At 47.3% G+C, this 16846-nt stretch overlaps 1 protein-coding gene across 15 annotated transcripts in view; it reads left to right on the top strand.

Annotated features, from left to right (window-relative positions):
* Window positions 1-16846, top strand: part of MLLT6 (MLLT6, PHD finger containing) — a 99702-nt gene that overhangs the window by 59976 nt on the left and 22880 nt on the right. For 10 of the 15 annotated variants that reach the window (XR_014518097.1, XR_014518098.1, XM_083469522.1 and 7 more), the window contains exons 9-10: window positions 14631-14808; window positions 15348-15953. Coding sequence is in view for 13 of the 15 variants with exons in the window: in XM_083469522.1 (XP_083325648.1) it covers window positions 14631-14808; window positions 15348-15953 (784 nt within the window). In the remaining 2 variants the exon portion in view is untranslated. The remainder of the gene's footprint in view (window positions 1-14630; window positions 14809-15347; window positions 15954-16846) is intronic. The other 5 variants (XM_083469521.1, XM_083469525.1, XM_083469523.1 and 2 more) reach the window with 1 other exon arrangement.

The following is a 16846-nucleotide window of genomic DNA, read 5'->3' as shown; positions in this document are numbered from 1 at the left end:
AAGCAGTAATGAGTGCAATATAATAATGAATCAGCGTTGTTGTTGTTGTTCTTTTACATTTCTGCCCCCCCCCCGCCATATCCAGGTTAGACATAACATTGTTAGCAAATTAAAGTCCAGAAACATGAAAAATACAGGTGGAAACAATTGTTCGAATGTTTACTCATATGTTACAATGTCCTGTTTGGAAATATTAGCTGGATTGCTTAGAGGGAGGGGAAGATAACAGACTGTGTTTAGGGAACAGGCACACTTTCATCATTGGGCAGAGCTGCCCCCCCACCTGCAGTTTTTTTAAACCTCAGAATTGCTTATTGCACTATCACTGCTTTATGGAGACATTCATGCCTTTCTGGCATCGAACGCAAACCACATCTTGGATCTCTTTGCATGCTTGGAAATTTAAGGAGCAAGGACTCCAGTGTTTAATAGGCCTGGAAACAAAGGCTCAATAATGAATGTGCACATACAGAGGTAAGCAGCTCACCCACTTGCTCAGCCACAGCTCTTATTTTACAGCTGTTGCTATATCCACATGATGCGCACTGAGTATCCCTTGGGATACATTCATGTGCAGGTAACATGTGGCCAAAGCCACCCGTGAATTCAGCTGCAGCTTCCCACCAAGAAATTGTCAGACTGCAGGTGGCACATTTCCTCCCCTAACCCGGCGATATAGGAATTGAAACATTTGCTTCCAAGTAGCTGCATCCACACACAACCTGATGAGCCCTTGGTGAGGGGAGTTGTCGTCCTATGAAGGATACTTTGAACTTCTGAATTAGCAGACCGCACTTTCAAATACAGTGGTACCTTGGTTTAAGAACATCTTAGTTTATGAACAGCTTGGATTAAGAACTCTGCAAACCCGGAAGTAGGTATTTTGGTTTGTGAACTTTGCCTTGGAAGCAGAACATGTTTCGCTTCCTGTTGAGTGTGTTCCATTTGTAAATTGAGTCCCCCGCTGCTATGGGAAAGCACGCCTTGGTTTAAGAACGCTTTGGTTTAGGAATGGACTTCCGGAACCGATTAAGTTCGTAAACCAAGGTACCACTGTACAGTTTGAGGATTCTCAGTTTACCATCAGGTTCATGAACATCTCTGGAGAGTGGGGCTGCAATAGCTGTGGGTGTTTATACAGTTTGGGGAAGAGGAAGAATGGCTTTGGGAGTGAGAAGGTGGTTGGGGGGGGTTTCTTGGGTACGGCAGCTTCCGTGCCCTCTGCCCCCATCGTGGATGAGGTGAGACTTGCAAACTGAGAACACACTTAGGTTGCGTTCAGTCTTCCTGAGAACTCTGTCCAAAGTGGGCATGATACCGTTTTAGGGTAGTGGGTCCTGTGCTGGTCTTGAGTCCCCAGCAAATGCCCGATTTTACCATCCAGGCGGCAGCAGCAGGGCTAGGAAAGAGTGGCAGCCCTTTGGGCAAATTTGCAGCCTTCACTCAGCCAGCAGTGGTACCTCTGGCGTGGCAATAGGGCCAGAGTGCTACTGAGATCTCTGCCTTAAGATCATAACAGTGGCAAGGGTTGCCATATTTTGAAATGGGCAGAAGAAAAATGCAGGGCAAAGGCAAAACCACTTGGACCTGTGTCTAGAAAAGCACAGGACGAGTGGAAAACTGCTCAGACCCATGCTTTCTAGGCACAGGACAAGTGGAAATTGCCCACAGATAGGGCAATAAAAGAAAAGGAAGGAGCCAGAGCTCCAGTGCTGTAACTGAGGGCTCAAAGACAGCAAAACGACCCAGTTACCTGAATAAATTAAATAATACTTAAGCTGCTGAGAGTGCTTTGGTGTCTGGGTGGTGTCCTTACCAGGAGAAAAATAATCTGGATTAATCCTAATTACCGTACATTGGTGGAACATGGACATCATAGTGGGAGCAGACACAAATGCCCTCTCCCCCTGCATCCCCACCCTCCGCTTGTCCCTCAGCAGCTGGTATTCAGTGGAGTGGCTGAGGTTTAGCCATTATGACTAATAGCCATTGACAGACCTGTCCACCGTGAATTTTGTCCAGTCCCCTTTGATCTAAGCCCACGGCTATCAGCACGTTTGTGGCAAGTTTCATACATCAGATAGGCACTCATGCAGAAATTTACCAAACACAACAGAGAGACCCAGTGTTCCCCAGGCAGCAACAATTTATATATTGGTTTAACACTGTAGTCTCTAGACAGTGTACAAGCAGGTTACAAAAGACACAGCAGATATGAAATTATTAGGACTCTTGTAGGTCAAATATTTGATACATACTACTGAGCTGATAGCTGAGCTCCTCCTGCTTTCTCCCGAGCATTGAGGTTCTGTGTAATACCCCGGAGACTCTTGGCTCTGTTGCTGTCTTCCTGGAGATATTCATATCTGCTGAAGTCACAGCCTAACCTTTTGTAGAATCTAGAAGAGTATTACCAGGAACTTGGGAGTGAAAGCCCACCTCTCCTGAGGCACGGGAGTCCCATTGCCCATTGCTAAATGCCACTCAGGCTATTAAGACGTGGCAGAGATTGAGGAGCTTCACTTATTTCCTGGACCAATGAGGCAGTAGCAGCAACAACAAGAGAATATCCTCCATCCCAATGAAGAAAGGCCCAGCTGGGTAGTGGACTTCACTACTCAGCCCAAAGCAGGTGTTCCCACTGGCGCTCCATCAGCTTCCTATGGTTATGTACCGGTTGGGCATATACGATGCAACTATGCCTACATACATGGACTGTTCCCATTATCTCTTGTAAATAAGATGATAGTTCAAGGACAAACAGCAGAGGTGTTAACTGGATTAAATTTTCATATGTACCATTCAGGGATGTGTCCAAGACGAAATCCTGCTGACTCACTGTATCCATAAGGACAAAGAGCCCTTTTGTACATGGGCTGCTAAGTAAGAAATAGGCATATAAGTCCACCTTATGAATTGTATTTCCGTGGCACATGCTGTAGTGATAAGCCTGGGTTGGCCCAATTTCCTTCTGTTTTGTGCCCTGGCCCAAGACGTAGAGTGGGGTGGATGGAATACCGTATTTTTCGCACCATAGGACGCACCGGACAATAGGACGCACCTTGTTTTAGAGGGGGGAGAATAAGGGAAAAAAATTCTTCCGCTCTCTGCCCAGCGCCCCTTCAGTGAAGCGGCAGGAGGCGCTGCGCAGAGAGTGGGAGAATTTTCCCCCTCTTGTTTTCCCCCTCTAAAACAAGGTGCCGTTTAAGGTGCGTTCAGACAGCTACCTTGGAAGCCTGGAGAGCGAGAGGGGTCGGTGCGCATCGACCCCTCTCGCTCTCCAGGCTTCAGGTTCCTTTCAACCTGCTCTTTGGGGCTGGCGGGGGGAAGCCCACCACCAGCCCCAAAGAGCAGGTCAGGGAGCAGCGGAAAGGCGCAGCAGAGAGGCTGCTGCCATAGTCACGCGTCACTTCTCCAGCTGGGAGAGAGTCGCGGGGCTGTGGCTTCTTTAGCCCCGCGCGCGCTCTCCCGGCTGGAGAGGTGACGCGCGCCTATGGAGGCTCCTGCCATTGGCGCGCGTCACCTCTCCAGCCGGGAGAGGGTCGCAGGGGGCTGCTTTAGCCCCGCGCGTGCTCTCCCGGCTGGAGAGGTGACGCGCGCCTATGGAGGCTCCTGCCATAGGCGCGCGTCACCTGGGAGAGGGTCGCGGGGGGGCTTCTTTCGCCTCGCGCGTGCTCTCCCGGCTGGAGAGGTGACGCGCGCCTATGGAGGCTCCTGCCATAGGCGCGCGTCACCTCTCCAGCCGGGAGAGGGTCGCAGGGGGCTGCTTTAGCCCCGCGCGCGCTCTCCCGGCTGGAGAGGTGACGCGCGCCTATGGAGGCTCCTGCCATAGGCGTGCGTCACCTCTCCAGCCGGGAGAGGGTCGCAGGGGGCTGCTTTAGTCCCGCGCGCGCTCTTCCGGCTGGAGAGGTGACGCGCACCTATGGAGGCTCCTGCCATAGGCGCGCGTCACCTCTCCAGCCGGGAGAGGGTCGCAGGGGGCTGCTTTAGCCCCGCGCGCGCTCTCCCGGCTGGAGAGGTGACGCGCACCTATAGAGGCTCCTGCCATAGCCCCGCGTTACCTCTCCAGCCGGGAGAGGGTCACCGGGCTATGGCGTCTTCGCTCCATAGGATGCACACACATTTCCCCTTCATTTTTGAAGGGGAAAAAGTGCGTCCTATAGAGCGAAAAATACGGTAAGTTCTACTACGAGCACAAAACAAACTGGGAATCCACCTGTCCAAGATTTAAACTATCCAGTGAGTTGATACAACTTCCCAGAATGCCAAGACTGTCCAGATCACAATGATGCCCTTCAGATTCCATGGGAAAGCTGCAAGTTTTCAGATATGTACAGACAAGGTCTTGTTCTGATTTGAGAATGGAATCATAGAATCATAGAGTTGGAACGAACTCAAAGATGTCCACATTGACGATGATGTCAGTGTTCAGCAAGTATTTGGGGGTGGGGAATCCTGTGAATCCTCTGTGCTGGGCGCATTGTTAATACCATTAAAATGCAAATTCAGTATTTTGTTTCAGAGTTTATCCTGTGTGACAGGATACCTGGCCTACCGCTGGAATGAAATGTCAGCAGATTGGGAGAGTTGTGGGCTACTGCCAGCAATTCACTGCGAATTTAGTTGCCTTGTTGGCTAACCTTTTGACTGATTTGGTTGCGGGGGAAACAAACCATGTGGACGGGTACTTTATGGACTTCCGTTTGCAACACATCCCTGCTGTGCTGTGTGCAACAAGCTTCAATAAACTGTCCATTGTTCACACTGATGCCTCTAAGTTGTTGTGCCTGAACAACAGATCCCTCCCATACTATCCCTGAGATGCAAACTCTCACATCACGAGTGAATGAAAATAATTTAAACTCCACAGGGTGAGAGCATGCTCTGGTTTAGAACTGGGCTCCTCTCAGGTGAGAGAGGAGAATTAGATAGTCCATTGCGTGTGAGGCATGACTCCATTAATGCTTCAGAGATGGGTAGAATCTCTTGCCTGTGTATGCTTGGCAGCGATCCTTTTTGGGTCGTAACATTGAGTGTAAGTGGTCTTGTGTCTGAGTGGTTGGTATGATTGCAATGGTTGTGAGTGAGGTTGACTGAGTGCTTGGGTGAATAAACGTGTTGCATTATGCTGCTTTGCAATGCTCTCTGGTTTTGTTTATAGCGATAACTGTTTCTATATGTGGATGTTGTTTGTGCATTTGTTCTGTTACTATATAAATAATTTGAGATCGTTTTTATTGTACTTATTGTGTTTATATATTTTCAAATGCCTTTTTTTCATTCAGTATTGTGAACTGCTTCGAGGTCTTTTACTAGTAAGCAGTCTGTAAAGGCAAACCATCATGGTCACTGAGAGAGAGGCTGTGGCAACAACCAACATTACTTAGGGGAAGGTGTCTTCATTACACATAAACAACCCCTGCCCCTCCCTCACACAGTGGTACCTTTCCCTCTAGGGCTTCCCTCCCACTTCCTTTAAGGTGGTTCATCAGGCCAGGCACCGCCATGATACATGGGATTCCCCCCCCCCCCATGAATCACTGCCCTGATATCTCTGATCTCTAAGGAGTTACCTCCCAGCCATTAATACCTGGACAACAATTTCTTATTGAGTTCATTGTCTTACTTTTTTTTCTCAGTTCCTGCAAGGAATTATGGGGTCCTCATTTCTGGAATGGAGTGTTTTGATGAGGGTGTTCGGGAAAGATTGTCGCTGCTTCTTCTTCTTCGTGGTTTTCTCCCCTTTTCTCTCCCTCCCTCTCTCCCCCTCCCATGTGTTCTCTTGGCTTATACTAGTGCAATTAGACTCTCTCTTTCATCACCCATGGAGTCGCCTGGTTCACGGAGCTGTCTGGAGCTGACATGCTAAGAAGATTATTCTCAAGGTCTCAGTGAAACTTAAAACCTGGCTGCTTAGCTTGGGTTGTAGACAATTAACCCTCTGTTTCCTTTAAATAATAAAAAAAAGAGGGAGAGGGAAGCCCCATCAGACTTTTATTGCATGTAGACAATGAGGGAGAAGGAAAAGAGTCTCATCAGAGATGAGGCAGCCTGATCCATTTTTGGGAAATTACCCCTCTCCACAAACACATCCATGTAAATAAACATGGGGAATGGTCCATCAGGCAGTTCTGCACAAGTCCCATTGAAATTGTCATAGAATCATAGAATTGGATGGGACCCCAAAGGTCATCTAGTTCAACCCCCTGCAATGCAGAAAGAGCTGTGCAAGAGTGCAATAGTTCATTTCACTGCAGCTTAACAATAACAACAACAATTTGTTATTTCTACCCCGTCCATCTGGCTGGGTTTCCCCAGCCACTCTGGGCGGTTCCCAACAGAATATTAAAAACATGATAAAACACCAAACATTAAAAACTTCCCTGAATGGGGCTGCCTTAAGATGTCTTCTAAAAGTCAGAGAGTTGATTATTTCCTTGACATCTGATGGGAGGGCGTTCCACAGGGCGGGCACCACTACCAAGAAGGCCCTCTGCCTGGTTCCCTGCTTGGCAGGGGGTTGGACTCGATGACCCTTGTCCAATTCTATGATTATATGAACCTCACTTCTCGTAGTGAGGGAACCGCCAGAAGGCCCTCAGAGCTGGACCTCAGCATCCAGCCTGAACGATGGGGGTGGAGACACTCTTTCTGCTTATGCAGAAGAATTTCCTGGTGGATTATGCCTTGTGTTAAATGGTAAGAGAGGTAGGTGCCTTTTAGATTTACCACCTCATGTACCAAATTGGCTTGTGGCCAATGCTGCTTATCTGATCTAAGGAGGTAAGTAGCCTTTTGTGAAAGCAGAACCTCACCACACACACACACACAGCCCTATGCTTTAGTGACTGCCAGCTAAGTATGCAACATCCTATTGTTTTGTTGTCCTGTCTGGCAAAAAAACAACACCACACAAAACAAAAAAAAACCTGTGTTTGAATGAGGGCTGATCTGACCAGTCTTGGCATGAATGGTTTTAATGATCTTGTGAATAAGGAATGATACTGTGCTCTGATGAATGCAGATTGACGCGTCTGTGGCAAAAGCAATACCTTGAAAACTTGCCAGTAAACACAGCAAGGTTTGTGATCTCAAGGCATGTAGTTGGAAGTACAACCTGCCTTCTTGTCTGAAAAAACCCCCAACCCTGATCTCATCCATCAGCGTCTCAAAAGTGAAGGAGAGAAATGGATTCAGCTTTGGCACCTGCACCTATGGATCCTTCCAAGATGTACAGGAATAAGCCTTCTCCCTGCTAAACTCAATGCTGGAGAAAGGGCAAGCATGCAGCCCTTGGCTTCCACAGCCCAGTGCCAGCAATGCTGGTTGTCTCCTTTTGATTGGCTGGGAAAGAGAGAGTTGGTGGTACCGTTGCTAAGGCAGCCAAATTTGTATTCTGTGCCAATATGCAAATAAGTAGGTGATTTCAAAGCCTAGTAAGCAAAAAATTAGTTCAAGCTTTTACTTTTTAAGCAAACCAATCTGGTGGGAGAGGGAGATTTCCCATCTCATTACTATTTTTATTATTACTATATTATGTTATTATTTTTTGCAGATTTGCTTCTGTTCCTCACTCATTTTCTTGTTGCATGTTAGAAAGGGTATCCTAGTGCTGGAAAAGATTAAAAAGAAACAGGATGACAAAAACTATTGCTGGGGTTGCAGCATCTCCTACATACAAGGAAAAGCAAAAGTGTTTGGGGTTGTTTAGAAAGGAAGGAGGCAAGATTAAGGTTTATTACATTAAGTGTTTCATAGCCATGAAGCCCTTTTTCATCTTCACGGTTGCTACATGGCACTGAACTTCTTTCGCAGTTTTGAATAACTTTTGAGAGGAATCCTGTATCTTTGAAATAGCAAGGCTCTACAGTGAGGAGGGTCAAGTTCTGCAGTAAATATAGCTTTTGCCCCTGGACCACTATTCAGAGAAGAGAGAGACCCTTGGAGGAGAAAACAGCCATCCCTGCATTAATCCATTAATCAATAAACCGCTCGGAATCTATAAATGCTAAAGGGAAATACTGAATTTTCCTTCCTTCAGCAGGACCAATAGGTTTTGCACCCACAGGCACTGCCTCCTTTTCTCTTATTGCTGGCAAGGCAAGATAGCCTCTTTTACACTTGGGGGAATCCATACCCTGCATTCTCTCTCCCTGCAATGTAGTTGAATTGAGGTCTCGGTCTACGCATGCGGCAGAATGAGATTACAGATGAGAAATAGCGTTTATGAATGACACAAAGCCCATATGAAAAAAAAAAATAAGGTAAACCTGATTCTGTGATTCTCCCTGCAAATAGAAAATCGGCACATGATTGAGGAGCAAAGTTTTTTGCCTACCATGTTGATTTTCTATTTGCAGGGAGTTTTTAAGCACACAGGAGCTTTTGAAAATGAAAATGGAATCCCCCCCCCCTTCCTGAAGTGGTGCAGTCCACTTTGATGCCTTGTTCTGCTACCTAAATCTGCATCCTTTCACTCCTCTACCCCACTCTGGATGCCCACCCCACCCCGGCAGCTGCAGACATTCTGATTACTTGTTGACAGGCATTCAATACATTGCCACAGATGGAGACCCTCAACATCTGGCTCTCCAAATTGAAAACTTTCTCTCTCTCTCTGCCGTTTGCCCCTCTTGGTTTATGATCCCTCCCCAGCCTCCATAATCCAGGTCAGGAGGCTGTGACGGAGGAAGAAGTATTTTAATTGGATGCTCTCATGCCATAGGCGGAGTTCCCACTGGGTTTCCTAGTGTCACCAGAGATTGCAGCTGACCTAAATCCTTTTGGATATAAAGCAAGTCTGAGAAAGAAATTTTAAGGAGGGCTTTAATTTCCCGACTTGAGAGGTGCTCGCTGTTTGAGCCTGCCTGGAAGTCATATTCCCCTAACTCGAAAGCTCTGTTCCCCATTCTCGGATATTTGTGGGTTAGGCATGTGAGGGAAAATACTCTACACATGCACAGTGGTGCTCTTATCTTCATTATTGTTTCACACATCTCCGGGCATCTTCCTTACACTAGAAAAGAACTTCTAGAACTGTTTCCCTAGCTCAGTGTTTTTAGTTCAGCATGTTGTTTACTGCAGCGACCAACTGGGTGCCTTCGGAAATCATACAAACAGCACAGTTGAGACACATCCTGTTGTGTGTTCCCAACACCTGATAATCTGATATCATTCCTCATGCCATGGAGGTTCAGTTTCATTATTATAGTTCCTGGCTATGGATAGACCTAGCTATCTTCCAGGAAAGAATTGGTCTAATGCATTTCTGTACCATCTATATATTGCTTTGTATATTTTAGTTGTCTGTATGCACTCAACAGCGATGGCATGTTTTCTACCAGTTGCTTGTATGGGGTTTTCTGTGTATTTGCAAATGCTGCTGAATAATGCATCTCATTTCACACTCGGTAAGTGACAACCTTGTTGGGACGCGGGTGGCGCTGTGGTCTAAACCACTGAGCCTCTTGGGCTTGCCGATCAGAAGGTCGGCGGTTCGAATCCCTGTGACGGGGTGAGCTCCCGTTGCTCAGTCCCAGCTCCTGCCAACCTAGCAGTTCGAATGCATGTCACAGTGCAAGTAGATAAATAGGTACCGCTCCGGCGGGAAGGTAAATGGCCCTTCCGTGCACTGCTCTGGTTTTGGTATTCCATTGCGCCAGAAGCAGCTTAGTCATGCTGGCCACATGACCCGGAAAAACTGTCTGCAGACAAACGCCAGCGCCATCAGCCTGTAAAGCGAGATGAGCGCTGCAACCCCAGAGTCGTCTGCGATTGGACTTAACTGTCAGGGGTCCTTTACCTTTACCTTTTTAAGTGACAACCTTATTTTTATGAATAGTATTGTATTGGTCAGAATATAGGCCACACTCCCCCCCCCCCAAATCTGGCTTTTATAAAACTTGAGTGTTGCCTATAATCATTCTCTTGTAGATAGAGAGGTCATGATTTAAGAGCTCTCCTGGGTATGTGTGTCTATATATTGGGGGGGGGAGCTTATATTTGGACCAGTATAGTAATAATAATTTAGGAAAGGCTTTTAATTTGCAAGGTGTTTTACCAACCATACCTTCTTCCTCTTCACAACACCTGTACTGACACACTGTTCAGCCATAGAATACCTCTGCAACAGGATACATGTCTGCTCTGTGTTCCTTGTTTCGTAGGCAGATCTTGCTCTGCTATCATTTATTTATTTAAAGTTAAATAATATTTACCCTGCCCTTTAGCTTAAAAAAAAGGCACCCCGAGCATCTTGGAAAGATCAGTAATAAGATATCCTCTGTCCTCGGGTTTATGGTTTAAAAAATAAGCTACAAAAGGAAAAACGGTTTGGGATGGAGGAGGAATATAGCAAACCCAGGCACTAATTCTTAATTACATAGTTTGTATAATGGCCTGCTGGGAAGGAAACAGCTTGAGGAGAGGGGAGCCAAAAGTTGTTGGTCTCTCCACAGACCAGATGGAGTGGCCCTGCTTCCCTCCTCTCCTCTCCTCTCCTCTCCTCTCCTCTCCTCTCCTCTCCTCTCCTGCAACCTAATGAAGGAACGTGATGAAGCAGGTTTCTCAGCAAAGCTGGTGGTGGAACCAACCTGCTTCCCTTTTCCTCCTCTGTCGTATCCTGATGGGCCTGTTGGCTGAGCAAGGCAGTTGCTGCAGTGGCTGCAGCTGCACATTTTGGCGGCCAGTTGTCCCATTATTAAGTTTGTTATTTGTACATTTTGGGGTGGGGTGCCCTTTGGATTTTCTGCTTGGGCCACCCCAAAATTGGGACCCATCTCTGTCCGCAAGACTCCTGCTGGATCAAATTAATGGCCAGGAGCTTTTGTGGTCCCTGGGCAGGAAGAGACTGTCAGGAGCCTCTTAATGCTTTCCCTCCCCTTTGCTTCCCTTTTAGTTTGGAAGCCTGCAGGCAGCAGCCGTTCCTACTTCATCATCTGAAGCTGCCCTTACAACTGGGCCAGGCAATTTGGTCTGTCTAGCACGGCCTAGATCAGCTTTCACCAACCTGCAGATCAGCTTTGGAGCTGATGAGGGTTATAGCACAAAACATCCTCAGGGCACTAGGTTGGTGAAAGCTGATCTGGCACAACATTGTCTATCTCTCCTTGACATGCTGCTTTTGTGTGTGTTAGATTACTAGTAGCAGCAGCCGCCACAGTATTTAATGGAGAAGCATCTGATGGTGTGAGCTCTCACCTGCATCCAATGTAACACTTCTCCCTGACATCCTAGTTCTCTATGTGAGGAGGACCTATGGAAAGATTCAGACATCTGACCAACACAAAGTCTGAAGTTGTACAGCATAGGCAGTGAACCACTCAAATCTGTGCACCATTCTGGACACAGGAAAACACCCCCCCTCCCCATTTTATTCCTTTATTTTGGGCTTGGGTCTGTTTGCTCTGACAAGACAGACAGAAGTCCCCTCTGACAGGCTATTGCTCTCTTCCCAGCAGCTTCTTGCATTTCGCTCGCAGTTTCACTGTATCCCTTTTGTCTTGTTTGCAGGAGAAGAACCCTCAACTGGGGTTGATTGTTTATTGTTCTTTCCCCCTCCTCCTGCTGTCAGAGTAGTGCTAGTCTAATCCGAGGCACACAATTCAGCTGCCGCTGGTTGTTGTTTCTTTAATTCTCTCCTCCCCACTCCACCAGCATCCAGCTTCCTTGCTTCTTCCTCCAGTCTCTGTCATTCCTTGTAGCAGCTCATCTCACAAGTCAGAATCTGGGAGATGTTCCTCTGCTTTATGGGACAGATCCTGCCTCCAAGTACAAGGGACGGGAGTGCTGGCTGAAGGTGGCTGTAAATCAGGTATACTCTCTCTCCAGGTGGTAGCTTGTGGCTGTGGGTGCTCTGCTTGTCTTTGTGTCTAAGCTATCGTTGATTGTTTGATTGCTCTCTGAATATTGCTGAGAATGTGTCTTGGGAGATTGGAAGCGCTTTGCAAGGAGAGAAGAAGGGTGAACTCGCTCGATCTGGGGGTAATGCTTCTAAACCATTGAAACAAAGTCAAGGAACTGAGGGTGATCAGGGTTTTTGTGACCCCACTGAAGAACAGATCCACACTCTACATTTAAAGCACATTCACAGACATTTGGAGCACATGACTTTCCCCAGAGAATCCTGGGACCTGTAGTTTCCCCTCATAGAGCTACAGTTCCCAGCACCCTTAAACTACAATTCCTAGGATTCTTTGATGGGGAGAACCCTGTGCTTTTAATGTGCATTGGATATACTTAAAGCGTGTGGTGTGAATAAGTTATTCCAGTTGCTGTCAGATGCCTAGCTGGCTGGACATCACCCAACAGGCCAAGGGAGCAAAAGAAAGAACTAGAGAGGGCAGAGCAAAAATTTGATCAGGTGTGAGTCAGGAAGTCCTGGCTTGCAGACAGACTAGGGGGTGACCTGCATTCGGAAGGGTTTATATAGAACTCCCACTGGCATCCAGTCAGAATGTAAGGCTGGGAGCCAATCAGGACACGGAAGGTCCTTGTTCCAACAGGGGAAGTTGGAGAACTTCCCATGAAGGATGAATGGCCGAAGTCTCTGTCTCTAGAGATGAGCAGAACTCGACTCCCACCTAAGGAGACAGGCACTATTTGTATAGGATAGTGACAAGTTGGTCTCATACATTGGGTGCCTTTGTTTGAACTTAAATTGAAAAATCTGAACTTCTCATCAGCAGTCCCCTAAAACATCTGGGTCCCTCTACTTAACTGCTTGCTGTTTGAAATTTTAATGAATTTTCCACTCAGGATTCATTTTCTGAGTCAGGTTTTTGCCCAGCATTAATACATTATTATTCACTCCATCACCTTTTGGCCTGACGGATTAAAAAGAAGGCCTTTGATGTGGATTCTGGGTTATTTCCCACCCACGTACGGCTTTGTATGTGTTGTGCATGGGTTCCAAAATGCTTTTGCAGGGAGAGGAGTTGATGAGAGGAAGGAAATTCTTTGGGCTTCTCTTTCAGAGGTGTGGTTAGTGAGGTCAGTGTGTCGGCTGAACCTGCTTGGGATATGGGTCATTTTTGCGGTTCCTTAGAGGGTTTAGCATAGTTGACTGCTGCTCTTGCATTGCCCCATCTCTTTTCTGCTTCCCCTCCATTTGGCAGATGTGGTTGTCAAAGATCCCCCCCCCCCAGTTTGTAAATCAGAAGGGTTTAACATTTTAACATCCCAGGAGTTGCTGGCCTGGATAAGGCACAGGCCTCCCGCTTTAGATTTTCACCCCTCTCTCTTCCACGTACTTCTGGCACATCTGGAATGCATTTTAACCTCCCAGCTGTTGTACGGTGATAGCTTGATTACACACCGCCGGGGAAATGGAGATTTTGGTTTTTTTAAACCGTGTATCAAAAGTTTTGCACTGCACACTACTTTTTTCAGGGAAGTCATCTGGAAGAATTCTTGATTGCCCACAGGGGGCCACCTCACAGTCTGGCTAATAATTGCTGCAACTTTTTTTTTAAAAAAAGCACACACATCAAGTTTCTAGTCCTTACTTTGAAAGCTCTTCAGCTTTTGCTTTCCCCCTTAGGCCCTTACAATGACTCTTTGCTCTCAAATGAAGGCTGTGTGCACATGGAAGTTCCAAGTGGATTAAATGCAGCCCATGTATGTGTGTGCTTTTTGCTTTGCCTGCACAATGTCATTCTCATTGGAGTGGCAGCCTTTACTCCCTGCCCACATTTAATTCGTATTTTCCCAATCTGTAGATAATGCAGTAAAGGGGGGGGGCAGGAAATCTAACAGAAAATTGCATGTTACCCAAGTGTGGACATACTGAAGCACATTGTGTAGACAGGAAGTGGGTTTTTCATGTGCGTGGTGACCTTTTGCTGGGTATCATCTATGCCCACATCCTCTGCTTCTGTAGGTGAGGCACTGCTTGCTGGACTGCTAGAGAGGCTGGGTGTGGCATACTTTTTTTAAAAAAAACAACTTGCTGTTTTGTGCAAGTCTGGTATATCAGAAAACTTGTGTTTCAGAAATAAAAATAAATAATTGGGTACCTCATATTTCTGAAAGTCAGCAGTGTACTCCTTGTACCAACTATGATGGTTGAATGCTTATCATTAAATTATCTTCCTAATGATACCGTATTTTATTGAATTACTCTGAAAAAGCCTGGTGTTACGAGTCATTAGACCTAAGAAATAGCAACTTTTCCTAAATTTATCCACAATTTTGGCCACTAGCATAATTGAACTATGTCAGTAAAGGCAACCAACTTGGATGGCTTAAAAAAAAATAATCATTGAGGATAAGTCTGCCATTGGCTACTAACCCTGATGGTTATGTTGGAGGCAGCAATGTTTCAGTTTCTGGAAACCTCTGGAGGGGAGAGCGCTGTTGCACTCAGGTTATGCTTGAGGGTTTCCCATAGACATCTGTTTGGCCTCTGTGGAAGTGGGACCCTGGAATAGATGGGCCACTGAACAAGATGGACCACTGACTGGCCTGATGTTCTTAACAAGAATTTTAGGGTTTGAGCTCCAAAGATTCCTGACAGCAGTAGCACGTTCCAAAAATGTCCCAAATTCACATGTATTAGGTGTGATGTATTCAAGACAATATCAGCTCAATGTCTCAAATCTCTCTCTCCTTATGTCATGTGTCCATTTCAGCAGACTTCCACCAACCACCACGAGAGCAGTAAAGAAACCGCAGAGGTCATTCGGTCGGAAGTGAAAGGCAAGAAATCTTCAAGCCATGGCACAAGCCACAAGGCCAAGAAGTCAGGAAGTGGGAAAAGCTCGACGGGTTTTGGCACATCCTCTTCCAGTGGGACATTTCCACCTGCAGGTGAAGCATGGGAAGGAACTGGGAGCCAGTAGGGTCAGCCATGACAGTGGGCTTCAGTCCATTAATAGCAATGAGTCTGTTATGAATAGAACTTAGTTGGATGCAACCTAGCCGTATGAATGTGAGTGCATGCAATTAGACATGCTAAGTCTTTTTTTCAGTTGATGCACTCAGTGTGTGTGTGAGGGGGGTGTCCCCAGATGTTTTTTGGACTGCAAGTGCCATCAGCCCCCAGCCCACACCACCAGTGGTCAGGGATGATAGGAATTGTAGCCCAACACAATCCAGAAGGAACCACATTGTCCACCTGGTGGGTTTTGCCTTTTCGATTGCAGTCTTTGTCAACAATCCAGCAAATGAGAAGAGCATCTAGTTTTTTCCAGCTGTGAGCAGTGAGGCTTTCTCCAGCGCTGCCTTCTGCACCTTTAGGCATTTTGCAAGCAAACAAATGAACACATACTTAGATCTGTGACAGCTATAGCTCTGATGCCTCATCTCTGCCTGCTTAAGGTTTAAGATTTCCCTTGATCCCCTTCCAGGTACCTCATGCAGCTCCTTGCCCTTCTCCCAGGACTTCGTAACCTTCCCAAAGCTGGAGCAGCAACAGCAACAGCAGCCCGAGGAAGAGAAATACCGCAAGCCTGTCTCTTCCTCCTCGTCTTCCGCTCATTGCTCCCCGTTGTACGAAGGGCAGAAAAGCGACGTCTTTGAGCAAAAGGTGATCTTCTCGGGTTTCGGCTCCATCATGCGCTTCTCCACTTCGGCCGTCAGCCAGCAGAGGGGGCACGACGCTTCCCCCGTAGACTACAAGGTCTCCAACTCAGTTGGGGGCACCTCTGGGGGAAGTGGCGGCAGCAGTGGCGGCAGCCACAAACGGATGCCGTCCCTCAACGTTGAGGAAGGAGAAGTCCTGAAGGAAAAAAAGCACAAGGCCAGCAAGAAAAGCAAGCATGGGCCAGGGAGGCCCAAAGGGAGCAAGAACAAGGAAGTCCCAGGTGCCCAGCTGGTTGGATCCACAGCTACGTCGTCTTCGCCCTTCTCCGGGGGGTCCCTGGTCAGCTCCAGCATCGGAGGGTCCTCTCGGTCTTTCAGCCATGCAGCTGCCCTCCCGAGCCTCAGTATGGAATCTCCGCTTCTGGGATCAGGTAGGTACCACAGCCTCTAGGCAGGATGCTGCATATCCTATCGGTTTTGGCTTCTGGTGCAGAGTTCTGAGGCTCTCAGCTTGAAAAAACAAAACAAAAGAAACCAAGAGTGAAGGCAGGTATTTATGTCTATCTATCTAGAGAAATAAGGGACGTGGGTGGCGCTGTGGGTTAAACCACAGAGCCCAGGACTTGCCGATCAGAATGTCGGCGGTTCGAATCCCCGTGACGGGGTGAGCTCCCGTTGCTCGGTCCCATCTCCTGCCAACCTAGCAGTTCGAAAGCACCTCAAAGTGCAAGTAGATAAATAGGCACCGCTCCGGCGGGAAGGTAAACGGCGTTTCCGTGCGCTTCTCTGGTTCGCCAGAAGTGGCTTAGTCATGCTGGCCACATGACCCGGAAGCTGTACGCCGGCTCCCTCGCCCAATAAAGCGAGATGAGTGCCGTGACCCCAGAGTCGACCACGACTGGACCTAATGGTCAGGGGACCCCTTTACCTTTACCTATCTAGAGAAATATTGAGTGGTTGCAGTGGGTTCTTTACTCACAGGGCGAACCTGACCTTGCAACTCTGTAAAATGGAAGCAAACACACAAGCAAGTTGAACACCCTCAGTCTCGCCTCTGTCATCATGTGTCAGATGAGCTGTCTGCTTTTATAGGCAAATCTGTATGCGTGTGTGTGTGTGTGTTGGAGATGACATGCATGCTAGCCAGTAGGCTGTCGACGAAGTCCAAATATAACCCGTGCTAGAGAAGCTGTGATAAAAAGTTGCAGAACTTCTCATTACCTCAGTGCCATCAATGTTCACCGCAGTGCTGGGAAAATTTGTGTGTGTTTTGAGGGTTACAAAGGTGCTATCAACCCTAAGTTTCCAGTCGCCATCCAAGTCC

The sequence above is a fragment of the Podarcis liolepis genome, assembly GCF_965112155.1.
Source record: "Podarcis liolepis genome assembly, chromosome: 13".
In the NCBI taxonomy this organism is placed as follows: domain Eukaryota; kingdom Metazoa; phylum Chordata; class Lepidosauria; order Squamata; family Lacertidae; genus Podarcis; species Podarcis liolepis.
Note: the sequence above shows the minus strand (reverse complement) of the source record. Positions and strands in the feature narration are given on the sequence as shown.